The following is a 15,689-nucleotide window of genomic DNA, read 5'->3' on the forward strand; positions in this document are numbered from 1 at the left end:
AGACATAACATATACACAGAGTAGAATAACATAAAAGCATATATTAAAAATGATCACACATACTAAGATTGCATTTGTTTACAGTGATTTTTGCACTTGTTTGTCTGAGTGTTTTGATCATTATAGTTATCAGTGTTTGTTATAACAGTCTTTTTAAGTACCATATCAAAACATTATTTTATTTTACCCTTCAAAAGACCTAAAGTCTATTGACCTATCTAAAGACTATCTAAAGTTACACTGAGGGATATAGGTTATATTAATTTGATCACTGTCGTTTTTGCAACTACCAGTAGTGCAAACATGTGGTGGTTAATTTTACACATTTTTGTGATGTATGAGAATGATGTAGATATGATAAGACTTTGAGATGCAGGAAGAAAATGCAGATATATGAAAATATTTAAAACAAGCAAACTAAAACATCTGTCCACCAGGAAACTTTGCCCATATAGCATCTGGCCTGCTCAGTTTCTCGGAATGCAGTAAAGGAGGAGTGACTACGGTAAGGGGTGGGTAACAGCGTCAGCTCCATTTTTGTGGGGTTTCGGATAAAAGCCCTCAGTGTCTCTGTAGCTCATAACAGAGCACTGTGAGACACCCTGCACCCTGCACCCTGCACTCCAGCTTCAGATCTGAGTGAGTATTCTGGCTCTTTGTTATTATTGACTGTGCTGAGTAGATCTAGAGGATGTAGCACTTCTGGAGGGAATTCTTATGAGCTGGAAAAAAACACAGCAGTTTCTTCAGCAGCTTCTTTTTTGGCAAAGAAAGTGTATTCATTTAAAAGACTTCGGCAGCATATGCAGAGCTAGAGCTAGTAAAGTAAAAAGGTGGTAGTTTTGTTGGAAAAAACAAGAGTGCATGAAGTTCACACATCGGTTTTGACAATGTAGAACATTTTTATATTCTCACATGCCTTTCATAGTGAAACAATATTTTATTGTAGTTTTGACCATGTGGTGTGTGATTTCTCTGTTTGTCCACATGTAGAACAATGTGGGGCTTTGGGATCTTGCTCTGCGCTGCCATTTTTACAGGTAAGATCATTTTTACAGTCCTGCACATTCATAAATACTAGCTTGAGGCTTCCTCTCCAAAGACAAGAGCAGTTTAAATGTAGGCAGTGCATTAGAAAGCTTTTTTCATAGTTAAGTTGTTTAAAACCACTATATACCACTTAACAGGGTTAGTTTTTGGCACTGAAATTATGAATAAATAAATCATAATACACAAGTTATGCATGTGCTACTACTACTACTAATAATAATAATTCTATATGTATATCTATGATTTAGTAAAAAAATCTGTAAAATATGTCAACATTTTGTGATAAATAGTCCAACAGAAATGCTCCGAAATTACTTGGAATAAAATCTTTTTACTTTGACTTCCATTAAAAATTTGTATACACAAGGGAGATGAGGTTTTCATCTAGTGCTTACCAAACCACATCTGTCTGGTTTTATTACTGTGTTTCAGTCTATAGCAGAGTAGGATTCTTCATGTCTTAAATAAATATGTTGACCTGAAATGTACCATCTTTCCTCCCTCCCTCTACAGAGTCCTGTGCAGATGAGACTGTGTTTTTTGGCCAAAAGCTAAGTGTTGCGATGTCTGCTATAGCGAAGAAACTGGAGTTCGTATCTGTGGATAAATCCCAGAATTACACTCTCTGGTCCAGCAGTCAAGGGCCCAGAAAAGGAAAGGTAGAACAATGGTCAAGCGGAAAGAACTTCATAGTTAATTCTGCCAGTTTTGATGATGAGGGAAACTACACCGAGTGGTCAGACAACTGGTCTTTTGTCACTACAGTAAAAGTTCTTTGTAAGTTTAAAGTTCTTTCTAAAGCCTTGTATTCTCTTCATTTTATATTCATACAAATTATATTCATACATATGTTATTATTTTGTATATTGTTTAATATTATATTATTATAATATTGTATTATTAAATATATATATATATTTTTAATAAGTTATTTAAATAGTACAAACTTTTCTTTGCGTCTAATATCCAATTTCCTGATTGCTTTTAAAGCCTTAATTGACACCAAGACATGTGAGGTTGGTCAAACTCTGACCATTTCACTGGATGGCCTTAGAAAGGATGACGCTAGTCTGCATTTTTCCAGTGGCGCTTTGAACCTCATGCTGGTGCACCAAGGCTCACTTATGTGGAATTCTAACTTCAAGGATCGGATTAAAGTGACCAGCAACAGTATCCAGGTGCTCAAAGTTAAGGCATTAGATGTGGGCAAATACACGCTCATGGATGGTAAAGGTCGCCCTGCCAAGATCACCACATTAAAAATCAATGGTGAGTTCCTGCCCTTAAAATCATCCCATCACACACTGAAGTCCCTGCAACAAATAGCATGGTCACCTTTAACATGTTTAACTTTTAATATTTTAATACAACCTTGAACATGACTCTACAAACACTGCATCGGCCCAAGAATAATTTTATTTTAGAGATCCAGGCTGGACGGGACACTATTCTACTGGTGTCAACTAGAATAGTTTAGGACTCATTGGTAATTTTCATTGTACAAGGTTAAATCTGGTCTCTGCTGTTGATATGAGCACAGACTGATATATGTGTTTATTTAATTACTTTTAAAAACCTGCTTAAACAAACCACATTTAATTTTAATCTTAAAATGGAATTGGTTCATTATATCTGTGAGATTTTAAAGATCATATGTTGGATTAAGGTTGTTCACTTTTCCTCTCTCCTCACAGACCCCTGTACTGGTAAAGTGGATGTGCAGTTTGGTCATCAACTGAGTATCAAGCTGCTGAAACAGGTGACCTCAATGTCATTGACACCTGTGAATAAATCCCAGAATTACACTATCTGGTCCAGCAGTGTCAAGCCCAATAGAGGAAAAGTGGAGGGATCAGGGAATAATAGGCGCTACGTTATCAACTCAGTCACTTTCGAGGATCAGGGAGACTACACCCAGCAGAACACATTCAAGAACGGGATTTGTGTCACCAAAGTAAAAGTTCTCAGTAAGTGAACTTGTTTTTCATGCCTCATATTCTTTCTGAACACCCCTGTTTTCTCTAGAATGGTTGCTCTAAATAGTAAAACTTACTGAGTCTAATATTTCATTTCCTGATTGCTTTGAAAGCCTCCACTGACACCAAGACTTGTGAGGTTGGTCAAACTCTCACCATTCCACTGGATGTCATTAAGAAGAACGAAGCCAGTCTACGTTTCTCCAGTGATGGTGTGGACCTCACACTGGTAACCAGAGGCTCACCTGTGTTTAATCTCAGGGACTTCTCTAAAAGGATCAACGTGACCAGTAGCAGTATTCAGGTGTCCAATATTCAGGTGGCAGATATGGGAAATTACAAAATCTTGGACGTTAAAGGTCGTGTGGCCAAGATCACCACTTTAAAAGTTATTGGTGAGTTCCTGTTAAAAAAATTGCATTAATTAGTAGTTATTACAATGAATTATTTTAGCACGTTTAAAGGTGAAGGAGGGAAGTGCATTAAAGTAATGAAGTAGTTTTAAGATTTTTAAATTATTGTATTTGTCTTTAGTTCCACACATTTACAATTACAGTCTTAAAACATGACTCTGCCGACTGCATTAATTCAAGACTGTATATTTTATTTATGAGATCTGAAATGGACACTATACTACTGGTGACTAGTATATATGTGATACATATCTAAGGTCTTATGTTGGGTTAAACTTCTTTATTTTTCCTCTCTCCTCTTAGACCCATGTGTTGCTAAAGTGGAAGTGAAGTATGGTCATCAGCTGAGTATCAAGCTACTAGTACGAGTCAACTCTCTGGGATTTACATCTATGGATATATCCCAGAATAACACTATCTGGCCCCAGGGTGACCGGTCCAGCAGAGGAAATGTGGCGGTTGATAAGAGGCACTTCACAGTTAACTCAGCCAATTTTGATGATCAGGGAGACTACACTCAGTGGGACAAACAGGATAATAGGATTTGTGTCACCAATGTAACGGTTCTCAGTAAGTGACTTCAGTCTTTATCTAGAATATCATACTTGTACCTCATCAGCTTCCTGTTTATATTGGATGTACTTTGAGTCTAATTCTTCCCTACCCAATTACTTTAAAAGCATCAACTGACACCCAGAAACTTGTGGCCGGAGAGACACTCACCATTTCACTGGATGGCATTAAGGAGAATGAAGCCACTCTGCACTTCTCCAACAAGGAACATGTGGACCTCATGCTGGTGAAGGGAGGCTCACCTGAGAGGAACCTCAAGGAACGGATCAGAGTGAACAGCACTATTATCCAGGTGCTCCGTGTCAATGTGTCAGATGTGGGCCAGTACGCACTCTTTGATGGTAAAGATCGCAAGGCCAAGATCATCACTTTAGAACTAACTGGTAAGTCGCTGTCATTAACACTGTCCCACCTCTGTGTAGCTGTCAGTATTATCATGTAATCAACAATGATTGTTTTCTTCTTAACGCTTCCTTCTCTTTGTGTAGAACCTGTCAACTGGAAGGCTGTAGGCATTGTCAGCATTATTGTCGTGGCTGTTGGGCTGCTGGGTGGTGTTGTTTTCCGATGCTGTTGGAAAGCGCGGAAAGGACCCGACTTTTCCAACGGAGTGCTCTGAGAAATTGCTTCTCCCAGGCTGGACACCCACCTGCAAAATACAGTCCTGCAGCCACTGGTCCCAGCATCCAGATAGAGCTGTCACACTTCTATACAGAAGGTCATAGTCATATAAATCATAGTAATGATTTATAATAGGCCTTAAGTATGGATAGTGTACTAGATACTGAAGCTCTGAAGCTTGTGTTGAACCTCAACACTCTACCGTGAAGGACCGTATTGATGCATGGTTCATTTTTTCAAGTCATACATGATCTCTGTCCAGGACACAACGGGATAATTGCTTTGGAAACTGAGTAAGAAAAAGGGAACCTAGCACAAGTTTCCATTGTTCCCTGTTTTGCACATTTTATGCTTTATGTAATAAAATATGCAGCGGGTCAGTGAAGCACTGGGCTATTGATGATAAGGATATGGGGTTCGATACCCGGGCTTAGCAAGCTGCCACTGTTGGGCCCTTGAGCAAGGCCCTTAACCCTCTCTGTCTCAGTCTGCTTTCACAGGCATTAGGAATTGAACAATAAAGCTAAATTTAGGGTAAACGTTAAGCTCTGTACCTTGTGTTCAGCAAATGAAGCTCAAATGGCCGTAAATCGAATATTATACATCGCTCAAATGTGAATACTTGATAAATATTGTTTGTAAAATAATGTGGTCCGGGAACCTGTAAGTTCAAGAGAATCTTATTTTTATACTGAGTGTAATTTTTAAAGAAATTACATGCTTTTAATAAAAAAAGAGAAAAACTATTTTACATGTGATTCTGTCTTAGCTGTGTATCTTCTACTTAATTTAATTCCTAGAGCCATGTTTATAAAGCACAAAGGATATTTACTGCACCACTTTAAGAAAAAAATATTAAAAACTGTGTATTTGTTAAAGAACATAGTAGAAATGTTCACATAAATAAGAAAAAATAGATAAGTACTCACTGGTGTCTGAAAACCGACCAATTTCAAAAACCCTGTCTCAGTTTTTTTAGCTCTAACTGCTACTTTACAACACTTACTATCAGAACCTCAGTGGAGCTTTCAGCTCATTAGCAGCTTGCAGACATTAGCAGTCTGTGTATGTCCACGGCACAGCTTGTCTAGTCCCTGTAGAGAAGTATTTAAAAAGCTCATAATTACCTGAACACACATCTTAACCAATTTGGAAAGTTATTTGGACAGTAAACAAATCCACGTCTTTTATGATTTCTACTGTTCTATCATAAAGACATGGACTCTGTTAATGGATTCTTCTTCTTTGCTCTTGTTCACCAACTCGGACATTCTCCAGAACCTTGATTTATGCCCCCAGATGGGTGGTGGCATCCCTCCTGGAAAGATGGCCAGCAGAATGCAGTTAAAAACAACGTCAGCTATTCTCATTTCTGTGGTGTTGACACTGGCTCCCGTGTAACTGATAATCAGGACAAACATGGCATTGGCAAAGGTGATTTGAGTGACACATCATTTATGAGATACAGGCTTTTGGGTGATTTCAGAACCAGCAGTTGGTCTCAAACATGGCAGAATGGACAGATGTCCTAGAGCTCCATTGCTAAGCGTGCTGGTGCTACCTCACTGAAATTAGTGTTTTTTACTGAAACAAGTCTTTCCAGAGTTGAAGTGGGTGTGCAGGGCAGGCGGTACTTAAGAACCAGGGCACAGTGTTACCACAGTCTTAATTATTTGTTAGAGAAGTGGGTTTCTTTTTAATTAATAAACACAGTTCTGCTCAGGCATAATTGTGTTACAGACTCTTAATAGAACCAGGTCTGCTGTCCTTGACTTCAGTCTTTTCCAAAATATTATATCATACATGCATTTCTTTACAGTGAAAGTTTAACTTCAGGTAAAAACATCTGTTGTTAATACATGGTGTGATTCTCTTGGATACAGTATCATGACACTCCTGACACTCAAAGTCAGTGTTTTTTTTTTAGATCATTTGCTTCACTTTTATTTACTCTTAATAGATCTAAGATTGCTAAATCACAGTTGCCCTCTACTGGCAGACTGGCAGAAATACTTAAGCACCTTGTATTAATTATGTAAAGAAAGTTCTTCTGGAATGTGAACTTTCTGGAGGCTTCAGAAAGTATGCCTTTTCTTATCAACTTCACTCTGATGCTGACTTTAAACAGAATTGTAAAACCTTTAGGGGAAATATTACCTTTTTGGATCTACGTTAAAACAAGTATGCTAAAATAATTCATGTGTTCAGGGTTGCACATGAAAAGAATACACTGATTATCCACAGTAAGATGAACTAAATCAATTCTTGCCAAAAATTCTTGCCATTAAAATACAGCAACTGTGATATGTATGCAATGTATTTTATTCATGTGTAAGCTAGCAATTGAGTCATGTAGTATTAAGAACAGTTTAAAACCTAAAAAACTAAAAAAACATCAAAAATGTGCAAAGTTAAACCTGCTGAAAAGGATAATAACAATATATTACAGATGTGTCGTGCCTGCCCCTGTTCTGTCATGTCTGCCTTTGCTTTGTGTTGCTCCTAAGCACATGGCTCATGTCCATTAGTGCTCCCACCTGTGTCTCCTTTGTAACCACACCCCCCTTGTTACACTCCCAGGTGTTCCTCGTAATCCTTCCTATAAGTACCCCTTTGTTTCAGCCTTCCTTTGTCTGGTCTCGTGCATGTTCATGTTGGCTTTATGGTTTGCTGACTTGGCCTGTTTGTGTGATTCCCATATTGTTTTATTTGGTAATCTTAGTGCTTATTTGGTTTCTGTTTGTTTTGTTATATTTTCCTCCATTAATGAATATCCTGCAAGTACATCTGTCTCCAAGCTTGACAAACTGTGACGAGATGTAGCCAAAGTGGCCGAGACAGAAGCGACTTCATGTAAAGCCTTGTTACATCATACCTTTTTAAAATGTTGCTGTGGTTCAGACGGTGGGCTGTCATGCTTCCCTACACATAAATGGTGACCTATGCAATGTTTATTGCAAACTTTGCTCATGTCTTTAATGAGACGTTTTAAAGAACTTCTGTTAGCAGCTAATTATGCCAGTAAAGTGTTACATGTTGCATTTTGCCATTTTCACTGAATAAACTTTCTATTTCACTTAATACATGTTATATTTTATTTACTCAGCTTCTCCACATATTTTATTAAATGTATCAGAATTTTCCAACATGGCTTAAACCCTCTCACCCAATGAATCTACTAATGTAGTTTTATAAGTATCTTATAAGTTTTATAAGATACATGAAGTCATTTTTGGAAAAATACATTTAGGTTCATTTTTTGTTTGTTTTATATGTCATTATGCAGCTTACTGAAAAAATGCATGACCCTTTAACCCACTTTACCATCCTATAGAAACTGCAGTGTGAGCTGGGAAGTCCAGCGGAAGGTGAACACGGGACACTGGGTTTAGCTGGAACTCGCAGGGGCGCCTCAAGATGGCAAAGTCACGTGACTTCACGGAACGCCTCATTGCGTCATGCCTTTACATTTTTTTTTTTGCACGCAGGGTGGTCGCCGCTAGGTGGAGACCCCAACACCAACCCGGGTCCGATATATACAGCATATACCTTGCTTACATCACACCATTTCGAGACATGCTCTCAGACTGCTCTCCTGAGCACTGTTCTAGATTCTTGTGTCACATTCACCACCAATCTTTTAAAGACTATGTTTGTTTATTTTGCAGACTCTGAAGCTTTGTAGTCTATGGAAAAGGGAAGTCCTCTGGGTCAGTTGGCCCAATCAAAGTCAAAGTCGAGTCAAAGTGAACTTCTATTGTCATTTAGACTTTACAGCAGGAGTTTCTCCAGGCTCCAATGTGCAAATATAACACAAAATAATTACACTCGACAAGTAGACATATCAGACAGCACTGACAGACATAACATATACACAGAGTAGAATAAGTAAGTAGCATATAGAATAAAACAGAAATTATTGCATATACTAAGATTGCATTTGTTTACAGTAATTATTGCATTTGTTTCTGAGTGGTTTGATCACTATAGTTATACCAGTGTTTGTTACAATAGTCTTTTTAAGCACCATATCAACACATTATTTCAAAAACCAAATGTAAAAGAAGAAATGAGCCCTATGATGAAAGACTCAACATCAATTCATAATCCTAATTAAGACCCTTAATTAATTGAGAGTCTATGGACCTGTTACACTGAGGGATATAGGCTGTAATTTGATCACTGTAGTTTTTGCTAGTAACTAGTAGTAGTACAAACACGTCTTGTGGTTAATATTACACTTTTTTATGTCTGATGTATGAGAATGATGTAGATATGATAAGATATGATGGGATGCAGCAATAAAATGCAGATATATAATAAAACAGCTGCCAGCTCTTGTCTTATGACCAACTGTTCATGTAATTCATGTAATTCATTTAATTCATTTTACACAATGCAATCAAATCCTCACAGCAAGGCTGCAAAATCCTCCCCTGAACTGTAGAGAGACTCGTTTTAACACCCTTGATTCTGAAGAAACAGTGCAGTATGTTCAGTGTGCGGGACCCAGCCAGAGACCACCGTCCACCAGGAAGCTTTGCCCATGTGGCGTCCGGCCTGCGGAGCTGCAGCTGGATGCTGCTCAGTTGCTCAGAATGCAGTAAAGGAGGAGTGACTACGGTAAGGGGTGGGTAACAGCGTCAGCTCCATTTTTGTGGGGGTTCGGATAAAAGCCCTTAGTGTCTCTATAGCTCATAACAGAGCACTGTGAGACACCCTGCACCCTGCACTCCAGCTTCAGATCTGAGTGAGTATTCTGGCTCTTTGTTATTATTGACTGTCCTGAGTAGATCTAGAGGATGTAGCACTTTTGGAGGGAATTCAGATGAGCTGAAAAAAAAAAGTGTGTCTGCTTCTCATTATCAGAGTGAACTCATGTTCAATCCATGAGGATGCAGATCACCAAACTACAGCCTGTAGAGATCAGCACGACCTACTTCTCATAAGTGAACGATTGCGCAGTAATGTCAGTTAATGCTTTTGCAGTGAGTTGAGGGGATTAGGATGGCTAGTTAATGTTATAATGACTGTCCCCGGACCTGACTTGGCCAGTGTAAGTAATCAGAGAGGGCTACTTATCTATCCTAGTGCGCCTGCGTGAGCAACACCGTGGAGGAGGGGGTGTGGAGCTGCGCTGGATGCACAGCTTCTTTTTTTTTTTTTAGCAATGAAAGTTGTATTTATTTGTAAAGTGTTTATTTAAAATACTTCGGCAACATATGCAGAGCTAGAGCTAGTAAAGGATTGTTAGAGTGGTAGTTTCGTTGGAAAAAACAAGAATGCGTAAAGTTCAGCAGAACACGACGTCCTGAAAACAACAGGAGAACCACACCTTAGTTACTGACTTTCTACTGAGCCCATTGAAGTATCATAGTAGAAAAATGTATTTACAGACTTACATTATACAATAATGTAATACAATATCATGTAATAATTGTAATAATTTTACATATCATGTAATGTAATAATTTTAATTAATTTTACAAATCCTAAACTCCAACTTGTTTAACTTGTAATATTGTTGAAGTTAAAGTGAAGAAATGCTTGTTTGACTTTTTGTTTTGTAAAATATACAACTCATAAAAATTCATAATGCATAATTTAATGAAGTCACTGATGTGTGTGAGCGTAGGTGTTAAGCTTGTTGCAGTGGATTTAGGGCAAAAAACACTGCATCACTGACTCTGAGATTGTGTTATCAGAACTCATTACTGTGTTCAGTCTGAACACGCTGCCTGTATTAATAAAAAAAAAACACTGACCTGCTGTCTTTAACTAGATTAACTTGACAATAAGTTTTGATACACATCAGTTTCGACAATGTAGAACATTCTCACATGCCTTTCGTAATGAAACAATATTTTATTGTAGTTTTGACCATGTGGTGTGTGATTTTTCTGTTTGTCCACATGTAGAACAATGTGGGGCTTTGGGATCCTGCTCTGTGCTGCCATTTTTACAGGTAAGATGATTTAATAAGCCCTGCACATTCATAAATACTAGCTTGAGGCTTCCTCTCCAAAGACAAGATGTTTTAATGTAGGCAGTGCATTAGAAACTCCACAGAAACTGTTAATTCGTAGTTCAGTTGTTTAAAACCACCATATACTACTTAAGAGGGTTAGTTTTTCCCACTGAAATTATGAACAAATAAATCCTGTGCATGTGCTACTACTACTACTACTACTACTACTACTGATTCTATATGTATATCTGTAATTTAGTAAAAAATCTTTGTACAAATGTCCATTTACATTTTTGGACATCATTTGAATGTGGCAGTTCTGTAAAATATGTCAACATTTTGTGATAAATAGTCCAACAGAAATGCTCAGAAATTACTTGGAACAAAATCTTTTTACTTTGAGATGAGGTTTTCATCTAGTGCTTACACAAACCACATCTGTCTGGTTTTATTACTGTGTTTCAGTCTATAGCAGTGTAGGATTCTTCATGTCTTAAATAAATATGTTGACCTGAAATGTACCATCTTTCCTCCCTCCCTCTACAGAGTCCTGTGCAGATGAGACTGTGTTTTTTGGCCAAAAGCTAAGTGTTGCGATGTCTGCTATAGCGAAGAAACTGGAGTTCGTATCTGTGGATAAATCCCAGAATTACACTCTCTGGTCCAGCAGTCAAGGGCCCAGAAAAGGAAAGGTAGAACAATGGTCAAACGGAAAGAACTTCATAGTTAATTCTGCCAGTTTTGATGATGAGGGAAACTACACCGAGTGGTCAGACAACTGGTCTTTTGTCACTACAGTAAAAGTTCTCTGTAAGTTTAAAGTTCTTTCTTGTATTCTCTCCATTTTATATTCATACATATATGTTATTATTTTGTATATTGTTTAATATTATATTATTATAATATTGTATTATTAAATATTTTTTAAATATGATATATATATATATATATATATATATATTTATATATATTTTTTTTAATAAGTTATTTAAATAGTACAAACTTTTCTTTGCGTCTAATATCCAATTTCCTGATTTTTTAAAGCCTTAACTGACACCAAGACTTGTGAGGTTGGTCAAACTCTGACCATTTCACTGGATGGCCTTAGAAAGGATGACGCTAGTCTGCATTTTTCCAGTGGAGCTTTGAACCTCACGCTGGTGCACCAAGGCTCACTTATGTGGAATTCTAACTTCAAGGATCGGATTAAAGTGACCAGCAACAGTATCCAGGTGCTTAAAGTTAAGGCATTAGATGTGGGCAAATACACGCTCATGGACGGTAAAGGTCGCCCTGCCAAGATCACCACATTAAAAATCAATGGTGAGTTCCTGCCCTTAAAATCATCCCATCACACACTGAAGTCACTTCAATAAAAAGGTATTGTCACATTTAAGATGTTTAACTGTTAAAATGTGAAGTAGAGAAATGCATTAAAGGAATTATGTAGTTTTAATATTTTAATACGACCTTGAACATGACTCTACAAACCCTGCATCAGCCTAAGAATAATTTTATTTTAGAGATCCAGGCTGGACGGGACACTATTCTACGGAAATATTTCTTTTTAACTCACACATACACTCACATACAGATAAATATGTGCATATGTATACATATATATATATATATATATATATATATATATATATATATATATATATATATATATATATATATACACACACACACAGACACGCACTATTTCATCTGTATATATATATATATATATATATATATTTTTTTTTTTTTTCTATTTTCTATATTTTCATATTTTTATATTTTATTTTTTAACTTAAATTTAACTTAAATGTAACTTATTCTATTTTTTTTTATTTTATTTTTCTTTTGCACTTTTGCACTTTACTTCATTAAGTTTAAATTTAGATCTTTATTGTATAGCTTTGATGTGGGCAGACTGTCAAAAAAGCATTTCACTGCAAGTTATACTGTCTATTACTATGTATGTGACAAAAAATTTAATTTGATTTGATTTGTTGTGTGTCTACTAGAATAGTTTAAGACTCATTGGTAATTTTCATTGTACAAGGTTAAATCTGGTCTCTGCTGTTGATATGAGCACAGAGTGATGTCTATGTTGTTTATTTAATTACTTAAAATGAAACCTGCTTAAACAAACATCCATTCATCCTGAAATGGAATTGGTTCATTATATCTGTGAGATTTTAAAGATCATATGTTGGATTAAGGTTGTCCACTTTTCCTCTCTCCTCACAGACCCCTGTACTGGTAAAGTGGATGTGCAGTTTGGTCATCAACTGAGTATCAAGCTGCTGAAACAGGTGACCTCAATGTCATTGACACCTGTGAATAAATCCCAGAATTACACTATCTGGTCCAGCGGTGTCAAGCCCAATAGAGGAAAAGTGGAGGGATCAGGGAATAATAGGCGCTACGTTATCAACTCAGTCACTTTCGAGGATCAGGGAGACTACACCCAGCAGAACACATTCAAGAACGGGATTTGTGTCACCAAAGTAAAAGTTCTCAGTAAGTGAACTTGTTTTTCATGCCTCATATTCTTTCTGAACACCCCTGTTTTCTCTAGAATGGTTGCTCTAAATAGTAAAACTTACTGAGTCTAATATTTCATTTCCTGATTGCTTTAAAAGCCTCCACTGACACCAAGACTTGTGAGGTTGGTCAAACTCTCACCATTCCACTGGATGTCATTAAGAAGAACGAAGCCAGTCTACGTTTCTCCAGTGATGGTGTGGACCTCACACTGGTAACCAGAGGCTCACCTGTGTTTAATCTCAGGGACTTCTCTAAAAGGATCAACGTGACCAGTAGCAGTATTCAGGTGTCCAATATTCAGGTGGCAGATATGGGAAATTACAAAATCTTGGACGTTAAAGGTCGTGTGGCCAAGATCACCACTTTAAAAGTTATTGGTGAGTTCCTGTTAAAAAAATTGCATTAATTAGTAGTTATTACAATGAATTATTTTAGCACGTTTAAAGGTGAAGGAGGGAAGTGCATTAAAGTAATGAAGTAGTTTTAAGATTTTTAAATTATTGTATTTGTCTTTAGTTCCACACATTTACAATTACAGTCTTAAAACATGACTCTGCCGACTGCATTAATTCAAGACTGTATATTTTATTTATGAGATCTGAAATGGACACTATACTACTGGTGACTAGTATATATGTGATACAAATCTAAGGTCTTATGTTGGGTTAAACTTCTTTATTTTTCCTCTCTCCTCTTAGACCCATGTGTTGCTAAAGTGGAAGTGAAGTATGGTCATCAGCTGAGTATCAAGCTACTAGTACGAGTCAACTCTCTGGGATTTACATCTATGGATATATCCCAGAATAACACTATCTGGCCCCAGGGTGACCGGTCCAGCAGAGGAAACGTGGCGGTTGATAAGAGGCACTTCACAGTTAACTCAGCCAATTTTGATGATCAGGGAGACTACACTCAGTGGGACAAACAGGATAATAGGATTTGTGTCACCAACGTAACGGTTCTCAGTAAGTGACTTCAGTCTTTATCTAGAATATCATACTTGTACCTCATCAGCTTCCTGTTTATATTGGATGTACTTTGAGTCTAATTCTACCCTACCCCATTACTTTAAAAGCATCAACTGACACCCAGAAACTTGTGGCCGGAGAGACACTCACCATTTCACTGGATGGCATTAAGGAGAATGAAGCCACTCTGCACTTCTCCAACAAGGAACATGTGGACCTCATGCTGGTGAAGGGAGGCTCACCTGAGAGGAACCTCAAGGAACGGATCAGAGTGAACAGCACTATTATCCAGGTGCTCCGTGTCAATGTGTCAGATGTGGGCCAGTACGCACTCTTTGATGGTAAAGATCGCAAGGCCAAGATCATCACTTTAGAACTAACTGGTGAGTCGCTGTCATTAACACTGTCCCACCTCTGTGTAGCTGTCAGTATTATCATGTAATCAACAATGATTGTTTTCTTCTTAACGCTTCCTTCTCTTTGTGTAGAACCTGTCAACTGGAAGGCTGTAGGCATTGTCAGCATTATTGTCGTGGCTGTTGGGCTGCTGGGTGGTGTTGTTTTCCGATGCTGTTGGAAAGCGCGGAAAGGACCCGACTTTTCCAACGGAGTGCTCTGAGAAATTGCTTCTCCCAGCCTGGACACCCACCTGCAAAGTACAGTCCTGGGGATCCTGCAGCCACTGGTCCCAGCATCCAGATAGAGCTGTCACACTTCTATACAGAAGGTCATAGTCATATAAAACATAGTAATGATTTATAATAGGCCAGTAAAAGTATGGATAGTGTACTAGATACTGAAGCTCTGAAGCTTGTGTTGAACCTCAACACTCTACCGTGAAGGACCGTATTGATGCATGGTTCATTTTTTCAAGTCATACATGATCTCTGTCCAGGACACAATGGCATGATTGCTTTGGAAACTGAGTAAGTTTAAACGGGTCAGTGAAGCGCTGGGCTATTGATGATAAGGATATGGGGTTCGATACCCGGGCTTAGCAAGCTGCCACTGTTGGGCCCTTGAGCAAGGCCCTTAACCCTCTCTGCTTCCCGGGTGTCACAGATATGGCTGCCCTCTGCTCCGGGTATATGCATTCACTGTCCCTGTATGTGTGTGTTCACTGCACAGATGGGATAAAGATGAAGGCCATATTCCATCTGTGTCCAACTCAAATGATGAATATATTTGTCTTGTCTGGTCTTGAGCTCAGCATCACATTTATTGCTTTAAAATGTTTTAAATCTCTGATGTTACCAATGTGCACTGGTTTTAAAGGCTCTGAGTGATTAACCATTTTGCAAACAACGCAAACATCACCACTTGGGACAACTTCAGTCTGCTTCCCCGGGCATTAGGAATTGAACAATAAAGCTAAATTTAGGGTAAACGTTAAGCTCTGTACCTTGTGTTCAGCTCTGTACCTTGTGTTCAGCGCCAATGAAGCGTAAATGGTCGTTCATTTTATATTATACATTGCTTAAATGTTAATACTTGATAAATATTGTTAGTAAAATAATGTGATCAGGGAACTATTTTGCATGTGATTCTGTCTTAACTGTGTATCTTTTCTACTTCATTCCAT

The 15,689-nt window shown here is 37.8% G+C and overlaps 2 protein-coding genes across 3 annotated transcripts; both read left to right on the forward strand.

Annotated features, from left to right (window-relative positions):
* Positions 1-904: 904 nt before the first annotated feature.
* On the forward strand, positions 905-5,302 carry LOC140554218 (uncharacterized). 2 transcript variants are annotated; one of them, XM_072677080.1, is made up of 8 exons: positions 905-1,040; positions 1,564-1,827; positions 2,041-2,319; positions 2,745-3,017; positions 3,140-3,421; positions 3,743-4,009; positions 4,120-4,395; positions 4,501-5,302. In XM_072677080.1, the coding sequence occupies exons 1-8, from the start codon at positions 998-1,000 to the stop codon at positions 4,629-4,631; spliced, it is 1,815 nt and encodes a 604-aa protein (XP_072533181.1). In that variant the 5' UTR covers positions 905-997; the 3' UTR covers positions 4,632-5,302. The 2 variants fall into 2 exon arrangements, with proteins under 2 accessions (XP_072533181.1, XP_072533182.1); XM_072677081.1 differs by lacking the exon at positions 905-1,040 and having other exon boundaries at positions 1,796-1,827; positions 2,135-2,319.
* Positions 5,303-9,124: 3,822 nt separating this feature from the next.
* Positions 9,125-14,726, forward strand: LOC140554314 (uncharacterized). The gene is made up of 8 exons (XM_072677199.1): positions 9,125-9,263; positions 11,148-11,411; positions 11,646-11,924; positions 12,840-13,112; positions 13,235-13,516; positions 13,838-14,104; positions 14,215-14,490; positions 14,596-14,726. Exons 1-8 carry the CDS (start codon positions 9,125-9,127, stop codon positions 14,724-14,726), a joined length of 1,911 nt encoding a protein of 636 aa, XP_072533300.1.
* The last annotated feature ends 963 nt before the right edge of the window (positions 14,727-15,689 follow it).

The sequence above is a fragment of the Salminus brasiliensis genome, chromosome 4, assembly GCF_030463535.1.
Source record: "Salminus brasiliensis chromosome 4, fSalBra1.hap2, whole genome shotgun sequence".
NCBI lineage: Eukaryota > Metazoa > Chordata > Actinopteri > Characiformes > Bryconidae > Salminus > Salminus brasiliensis.

What these genes read in the sequence shown, in the direction of transcription:
- LOC140554314 (XM_072677199.1), top strand. Translation starts at nt 9,125, where the DNA reads ATGTTCAGTGTGCGGGACCCAGCCAGAGACCACCGTCCACCAGGAAGC. An exon ending in CACCACATTAAAAATCAATG is followed by an intron (nt 11,925 to 12,839) that starts GTGAGTTCCTGC and finishes CTCTCCTCACAG; the next exon opens with ACCCCTGTACTGGTAAAGTG. An exon ending in CACCACTTTAAAAGTTATTG is followed by an intron (nt 13,517 to 13,837) that starts GTGAGTTCCTGT and finishes CTCTCCTCTTAG; the next exon opens with ACCCATGTGTTGCTAAAGTG.
- LOC140554218 (XM_072677080.1), top strand. Translation starts at nt 998, where the DNA reads ATGTGGGGCTTTGGGATCTTGCTCTGCGCTGCCATTTTTACAG. An exon ending in CACCAAAGTAAAAGTTCTCA is followed by an intron (nt 3,018 to 3,139) that starts GTAAGTGAACTT and finishes TTGCTTTGAAAG; the next exon opens with CCTCCACTGACACCAAGACT. An exon ending in CACCACTTTAAAAGTTATTG is followed by an intron (nt 3,422 to 3,742) that starts GTGAGTTCCTGT and finishes CTCTCCTCTTAG; the next exon opens with ACCCATGTGTTGCTAAAGTG.